Raw genomic sequence first — 8,435 nt, 5'->3', positions numbered from 1 at the left:
CAATTTTCATAAATCATGCCCAATTGCTGAAATTCCGTCTAACTCGGACGTTAATTTTGACTTCATAACTCACTAAAAGGGCTAAAATAGTCTTATAACAACATAAATCGCCTTTTATGACATTTTTTCTAAGATTTCATGCTATCATTTCCTCCAAATTGGACGGAATTTTAGCAATTGTGTTTGATTTATGAAAATTGGAGACTTTAGGGGGTAAGTTTTCAAAATTAGAAGTACGGGGAGTGAAACGATGTTAACCCCAAACCTCAGGGGGTAAACTGAAATTAATCCTAAAAATAATCACTTTCTATTGATAAATCAAAAGGAGCATAAAACAAGGAGTCACACAAAAATAAGCAAGAGAAGTTGTAGCAACAGAAAAGTAAGATCAACTGCACCAAACCATAGGACAAGAGCAAGTTTTGTTGGAAAAAAAGAAAAAAAAAGAATATCATTGACCAGCATTTCAACTTTAAGTAGACCTGTTTCTAAGCTACACAGCAGAATATGAATTTGTTTAGAGAAGAGGTACCTTAAAAGCATCAGAAAATGGTAAGCCAGCTATTTTTGATATTTAGTTGAACCAACAGGGATACCATAAAAAGATGTTTCTCAAAGAACACAGAATTGTTTGAGTGTGAAATGTAAGTTTGAAACAAATAAGAAATCAGGAAAGTACCTTTAAGATCTCTATGTTTGTCATTTCATTTGCCCTGTCACTGAGTAATCTAAGCATTTGAACAAATCTCTCGGTATACAGATTGACCATGAGCTGAAATATTTCATATCTGCCAAAATAAAATTTTCCATCAGATCAATAGTATATTTATTTAAGAGTGGTCTAAATTGAATACTTCCACTTAAATCTCAAGTATGTGCAGACGTGTTCAAGCATGCATACACTTTCCAGATTATTCTTAAGTCTAGACCCATTGGAGCAAACATGTAAGCTTGATACAATATTGACTTATTACCCGTAAGCCTAAGCCTTTCATTCCTATTGGTTTTTCTATTTTTCTATATCCACCCCACACATCGCATGATACCAGTGACATTTGAATCCATAAACTAACTCCATGGTGTTGATTGGACTACAACCAAGAGGCATAGCTACTTGTGTGTAAAATAAGACTATATATCTTTTTTCTGTTCTCTGCAAGCAAAAATGGCACCACATGTACAGTTAGCATAAACTATTGGATTAGTACAGTAGTAGTCTACATAGATGTACTATGACAATAAACTAGTTCATGTGTCGATATAAAGTTAACTTTATAATGACTGCAGATGTAGACATCAAAAGAAACATGTGTGGCAAAATGGCATTCATACCAAGAATGATTGCTCCTCTAGTCTTCTGTTTTTCTTTTGAAAGTTACAAATTGGGCTAAGCAATATATGACCCAAAAATCTTCTACAAACAGGCATTCAGCTACTTGTATATGAGTAGAACAGAATGTACTAGACAATAAACTCTATAACTTTTCCTTTTCATTTCCCTAACTGATAAACTATAAACTATACACCTCTAATTCCTAACAGGTAACTTACTCAAATATGAGTGTGGAGGTGAAGATTTCATTCATCAAAACGTACAGCGTAGTCAATATGTATTAACACTCTTAAAGCAATGAGCTTGAGCATAAATGTGCAAGAAATAGCAACTTCAACTTACCATTTTACAGTCAAAAGAAAAAAAAGCAATATCATACAGCCTTTCATCTCTCATAACAAAGTAAAATAAAATTTGGAATGCTAAGACTCTAGTAATAACACTGTACTGTTCCTACTACCAAACCATGAAATATCTCACTGACATCGAAATAAAATTTAAAAAATATAAATATAAATATAGGAATTACCAATATAAATATAAACATAGAAAGGAAAAGGATATTAACCTAGACTTTTTATCTCAATCATAAAGTTTGGTAAAAATTGATGTCAATAATAATCACTCTATCCTAGAGCAGTCAGAGCCTTTCAGCATTAACAGTGGGATGCTTACACCTAAAATTAGAAGACAAGCAGATGTACTGGCTCAAACATATAAACCAAGGAATATAGAAAGAGCAAACCTGGGGGGAAAACAAGGGGCAACATGGTCGTATATATCTCCAAGCTCTTCTCCAATCTGAAATTTCAAAGATGATAATTCATCTTGGGTTCAAGCTTACAACATAGTCAGGCTTACTAGTTAACTGAACATACCGCTCGAGCTTCCTCAAGTGCTGCTTTAAGATCCTCATAACAAAGCTGCAGCATAAATTAGACTAAATAAGGTACTCATGTCAGAATATTCATCTTTCATCATTCTTACAGAAATTGTTTATTTTCAACGTACCTCTGTCAGTAGCTTGTTGAATCGTCCTTCAACAGTCTTCCTAATTTGCTCATAACATTTGTCCTTGTAGCCTTTGCCATTACCATTCATTTTCTGCTGTGTCAGATTTCTCGAAGACGCTGTTGCTGTGGTAGTTTTTCTGCATGCAGTCAAAGTTAACGTAAATAAGATGTATTCAGTGTAATATAGTTTGACGATGCATGCATGACAAATTGGTAAAACTTGTAATCATGTCAAGAGAATTACTTGGCAGTTCTACGAGGATTGGCAATTGATGCCATGGCACCGCCTCCCTCAGCCTCTGCTGCTTCTTCAGCAAGTTGTTGGTCAAGGATTTCTTGCATTTCAACAACCCTAAATGGCGAAAACATGAGAACAAAACAAAGGTCATGAACACACAAAGCAGACTGTCAAGAACTAAAATGGGAATTTTTTTTAGTCTTACAGCAAATAAAGTGCATTAATGCCAATGCATAAAGTAACAGTAATAATTTTGTTAGCTTTATGGCATCTAGTTTCGGTAAAATAATGACTACAGCTTTCTCATATTCTGCTGGACTGGAGGGGAGCTTTAGTCAAGAATTGTGTACATTAGGGTGTTCTGTCTGAAGCTAGCTAATCACATCTGATGTGATTTTCTGGTATTCTGCTGTTATTTCTTTTATGTGGAGCTCATATCTACTTATATCATTCAGTCTGCTCAATAATTGCTGTTCCTTCTTTCTTTCTTTTTTTATTTAATAAATAAATGAATAAAGCTGCCTGAAAGACTAAAGTAAAAGGGACACACAGCTCATCAAAAAAACAAGACAACTGAAGAAAAAGATTCCAAGTTTCTGCGGAAACATACCTTAAAGCGCGGACCAGAGTTTGCGGGCTGCAACATAGAAATGGCTAAATGAGTAACAAAAACAAATTAATAGCCGCTATATTTGTAAGCAGGCATGCAGCATAAAGATCATACAGAGATCTTATATCATTAATGAAAGAAAGCTTTCTTGGGTTCGGCACCAAAACAATGAAATATCATCAAATTCATCAGCCAAATTTACATAACCAGTTATCTGACAAGATATATGTACAGCATATAAACCACCTTGCCACTCAGCTTTCTTACAGAATGGCTAACTTATTTACAGATCAAAAGAATTTTCTTTTATGAGTGGACCATCACAAGTTAATACCACAGTACTTTCCCATTCCATGAGGGTCCCTTAAGTCTTATGTTGGTTGTATTTTTTTTTTTAACAGGGTTGAGTGTACATGCAGAATGAAGGACGGATGAAATTTGAGGCATTAGAAAGCGAGAGCATATCCAAGCCAAGCCGTTGCGAATAACTATTCAAACTTTGAATGCATTAAGGAAACCAACCTGAAGCTGTAACTGCATAACTAAAATATTATCCAAATACCATAGACAATACCTTTCTTTGGAAAGATTATAGAAGTTTGAAACATGACCCCATAACGTCTTCTCAAATGTCTCCCAGGTTCTATCAACATCTTCAAAATATTCTCTGAATTATACCAAATTAAAATTGACAAATAAGTCATTAAACTCAAACAACAAATTTTGTCAGGCAATATCAAATAAAGAAAGTAAGAGGAAAGTAAATGTCGCAGTTAATATCTTATCCTCTATTACACCATTATTAAGAAAACCCACCTTTCTGGCCAAAGCGGTGTGAAATCACGTCTCTATCCTTTAGACTATAGGTTAATTTAAAATAGCCTTTTAATATATAAAAATATAATGGTAAATATCAAAATTAAAAAATAAAGGAAACTGTCAGGATTCAGGAATAACATATCTCATATTTGCAGATATAACCTCCCAATCCTACCATCTACAGATGTAACTTCCCACATCCCGCAAATTACTTTTCTTTCCTCCAAAAAGTAAAAAATAAAACTGTTTCAAACATGCATTGCATGTGTCAATAAAGACTAGTTAACCATTACTCGAGACCACAATTAGATTTTCAGACTCGTGGTTATGTTGTATCCATTCCCAAAAAAAAAATATTAACTTAGGTTAATGGGGTCAAATTGACCTATTAAAATTATATGTTCGATTGACCTTATCCTACTGTTTCTTCTTCTTCTTCTTTTTTTGACACCTATTGTTTCATTTCTAAGGGTCAGAAAATCGGTGCAACTTCAAAACAGAGATGTGGGTACAAACTAGGAAGTAAATTCCTCACTGAAGTTAAAATGACATACCTTAGCCTGCCAACTTCTTCCTTGTGAGATCCAGCAGCTGCTAATGCAAACCTCCTCTTTCCATCAAGAGCTGTTAACCTCTATCGACAAAATAAGGATGAAATTTTGAAAAGTTAAATAAATAAGAAATTAATGATAATGGTGACAACAACATCAACAACAACAGTTACAAAACAGAAAAAATGGAGCATAAGATATAGTTTGATGTGTATTTTTCCGAAGCACTATTCGTAAAGATGTAAGGCTATTGACCACAAGATACGGTCACAACCAAAATAACACAATACTATATGATATCACCAAAGAAAAATATAGCAATCAGTATCTTCAACACTCGATTTACCTCATAAGTATTAATGAGTTCTTTATCATCACTTAAAGAAGCCCGAGCCTCAGAGGCTTCAACAGAGATCGACATCATACCCTCGACATCCTATCAAAGAGCAACATACAAAGCATTATCACACCAATAAAGAGGTCCCACAGCTTTACACATCTTAGTTTACACCTTATTTTAAAACCATTATTCAAAATAATCATCATCAATGAACCTTCACCTTCTGGTACAAGGGTTTCTAGTAGTCTTTGAGAGTCAATGACAAGTCAAGGATGCCAAAATTTGAACATTAATGTTTCATTTGTTAAATATGGATCCATATACAAAGGGACTTAATATTAGTAGATATCAACTTGTCACCACAAAAATTCTGAGAAATGTTTTATTGACTTGGACATTTTCTAGTCTCGTCAGGCTTTCCCAGTAAACAGCTTTAAGAAGTATTGAGGTGATGCAGCCTTTGATACAACAAACGAGAGATAAAGAAACAGGACAAGGAAGTAACCAAGTCCTTAGGTATTGTATACATTTATGGTCCACAAACTCAGAATTGGGACTAAGGAAATTGTGACCATAAGGAAAAATCACCAACCTTTAAGGTTGTATTTAAGTTGTTTCTCGCATTGCTGAGAAGCTTTATCTGATCATGGTTTTCAATCAAAGTTTGGCATTCTTGACATAGCCTGATGCAAAAGGTAATCATAACCATCAGGAACATATTAATGTTGCACAACAGCTTATACATAGCATCTAAATTACAGAAACGATATCCTTAAACCCATCAAGCCTTCAAATTGTCTGTGAGCATACTTTTCAATAGAAACAAAGTTTTCACGGAGTTGGTTTATTGATTTTTGAGATAAGGACAGGGACTCCAGCCCAGTTTGTGCTTGTTCTACCTGCACCAAACCACTATGTTGTGAGACAGATTCCCATCTGCTAAACTTTATGAACTCTTAAATACATTTATGAGTCTGCACAATATGTACATGCAACTTTCCATTATGACCACAAAAATTGGACTGCAGGTTTTGCATGTACCTGCTCGGCAACCATTGTACTAAGTTGTGCATCATTTGCCTGACAATCCAGAAAACAGCAACTTTCAGAAGGTCACTTCATTACAAAGCAATTTCAACATTACAACAACTTATGAATGAATATATGTGTAGAAGATCAGAATATCACGTGGGTAACAAAACAAATGCCACAGCACCAACTGACGACCCACCCAGATGCGAACATAAATTAACTTAAAATTTGAGCAGAATACACTCGTCCATATTTTATGCATCAACTGCTCAGCCAATTCTAACTTTCTTCCAATTCAACTAGCCATGTGAGAAAATTTAGTATAATGCTTTGATATTGCAAGTACAAATTACATTGCATACTTTGGCAGTCTCTAACATATGCAGCATAAATATTGGATGAGCTGGTGTTCATGGACTACATTATCATTTCCCCTACTTAAGAACCACAACATCTATGCCCAGGACATAATGAATTATGCAGTTTTCTTGCAGCTGAAACCATCTTAAGCTACTTTAAAAACTAAAGTAACAGATCTTCTAAATTACCCAAGCGCAATCTGAAACCAATATTCTTCTTTTCCTCCTTAACACATCGTGGATCTAACAATCATTTATGGATTAAGACCAAGAATCAACATTTACCCAACCGCAATCTGAAACCAATTTTCTTCTTTTCCTCCTTAACACATAGTGAATCTAGCAATCGTTTATGGATTAAAACCAAGAATCAACATATCATTAAGGAAAAGGAAGTGTCAAGGCCAACATAAATATGATACAAGTTTCAGTTGGTGCAGTCTGTTTTGTTTTATCTGCTAACCCCACAAAATGTCAAGCTCTCACCTAGCATCTGCAGTAAGTTGTTTTGCGAAAACTTTCTACTGGATTCTACTGCCTTGAATTTATTATTTAGTTTTTGGTCTTATTATAATCAAAAGTTTATACAACTGAGGACAGGTTGCTGCCCAAAGACCAAAGGAAGGCTGGATCTCAAGAAAATTCAATAATAAACAATATCTGTTTGCTGATTCAAAGAGATGAAGATCGGTTTGGGCCTTTTATGTCCCTTCTATAACCACACAAAAAAAATAAAAAAGATGAAGGTCGTTGGATAAAGTGTTTAAAGTAAATACCTTGAAATGTTTTTATAGATTCTTTTTCTTCTTTTACGAACTAAAACTTTTATAGGAAGAAGATCGAAGTACAAGGGAGAATACGAAGTCCTCAGAGCCTAAAAAAAATAAAAAAATAGACACTGCTGTTTTCCAAATTGGTAGTAAGGCTGAAGCTTTTAATAGTTTATTAACTGGTGCTTCCTTTGCTAATTCTTGTACTACCTGGAAACAGGTCATTAACTGAATGGTGCCTCCTTTTCTTTTAGCATGTACTAAATTTTGGACATACTATTGGACCTAAGCTGGTAAAGTTAACTGAATGTCCAGTTCCTTCAGATTAGTTACATGATAAGGTCAATGATTTCATATCTGGCCAACAAGTAAGGGACTCAAAATTAATTACATATTAAGTTATACTTCCACCTAACAGTTGTGTACCTAAGCAGTCGCATAATGCCTATACCATTACTAGTCATCCACAACATCAGCATGGTCTCCGACATAAAAGGTTAAGTCAGTGCCATGGAATCATTTACAATCGATCACGAAACTGTCAAATGCACACAACTTCGTCTAAGCAAACACGATGACATCAGCAGTCCATGTAACAAACTACAATGCTTCAAATGACGGACTAGCATTCCAATTACGACATTCATCACCGAAAAATCCACTAAAACACAGATAAAACATCCGCCTAGTCCAAAATTTTCACATCCAAACCTATAGCTTCTGAGAATACACAAGTTTCTGTGAAATTTGATACATCAAGCAATATGAACTTTATAGATAACATCATTACAGCATAAACAGTCTTCAACAAAATTGAATCCCTAAAAGCGTGGCGAGGAGAAAGAACCTGTTGGCGAGCAATGTAATCGGCCTTGATGGAAGCGATAGACTGAAGAAGCTCTGGCAGAGGCAAGAGCTTCGCAACCTCGCGCACCGCAGCCTCCTTGGCTTCCACACCGAGATCCTCAACCATCATCTTCTCCGACTACTTCGTCTTCTTCTCTCTCTCTCTCTCTGATTTCAGATTTCAATTCCAGATTGGAATTGAGATCAGGGACTGGATGGGTCTCTTGCCTTCTTCCTTTTCTTCTTTCGATATCCTTTTACACCTGGCAAGTAGAAGATTGACATTTCAAATATTATTCATTTTCTAATCTGAATTCTCTTTTTCTTTTTTTTTTACACGACCAAAACATCCTTTTTTTTTCTTTTTTTCTGTTTTTTACACGACCAAAACTTCTTTTTTTTTCTGTAGACTCCTCTAATATATACATAACAACATTCCCTGATTGGTAACTCAATCTCAGAATTTAGATAAATGACGCATGTCAATGCTCTTCACATGTTTCTCAAATGTAGATTTAGTAAAG

At 34.9% G+C, this 8,435-nt stretch overlaps 1 protein-coding gene across 1 annotated transcript in view; it reads right to left on the bottom strand.

Annotated features, from left to right (window-relative positions):
- Positions 1-8,160, bottom strand: part of LOC101306360 (exocyst complex component 3-like) — a 15,304-nt gene extending 7,144 nt beyond the window's left edge. Inside the window, exons 1-13 of the mRNA XM_004304288.1 lie at positions 7,913-8,160; positions 5,946-5,984; positions 5,715-5,803; positions 5,497-5,587; positions 4,911-5,000; positions 4,568-4,647; positions 3,769-3,861; positions 3,195-3,221; positions 2,591-2,698; positions 2,345-2,483; positions 2,212-2,256; positions 2,079-2,134; positions 680-788 (exon numbers count right to left, since the gene is read on the bottom strand). Of these exons, the coding sequence (XP_004304336.1) occupies positions 680-788; positions 2,079-2,134; positions 2,212-2,256; positions 2,345-2,483; positions 2,591-2,698; positions 3,195-3,221; positions 3,769-3,861; positions 4,568-4,647; positions 4,911-5,000; positions 5,497-5,587; positions 5,715-5,803; positions 5,946-5,984; positions 7,913-8,041 (1,095 nt within the window). The 5' untranslated portion in view covers positions 8,042-8,160. The remainder of the gene's footprint in view (positions 1-679; positions 789-2,078; positions 2,135-2,211; positions 2,257-2,344; positions 2,484-2,590; positions 2,699-3,194; positions 3,222-3,768; positions 3,862-4,567; positions 4,648-4,910; positions 5,001-5,496; positions 5,588-5,714; positions 5,804-5,945; positions 5,985-7,912) is intronic.
- Between the last annotated feature and the right edge of the window lie 275 nt (positions 8,161-8,435).

The sequence above is a fragment of the Fragaria vesca genome, linkage group LG6, assembly GCF_000184155.1.
Source record: "Fragaria vesca subsp. vesca linkage group LG6, FraVesHawaii_1.0, whole genome shotgun sequence".
Taxonomy (NCBI): domain Eukaryota; kingdom Viridiplantae; phylum Streptophyta; class Magnoliopsida; order Rosales; family Rosaceae; genus Fragaria; species Fragaria vesca.
This window is presented reverse-complemented; position numbering and strand designations above follow the sequence as displayed.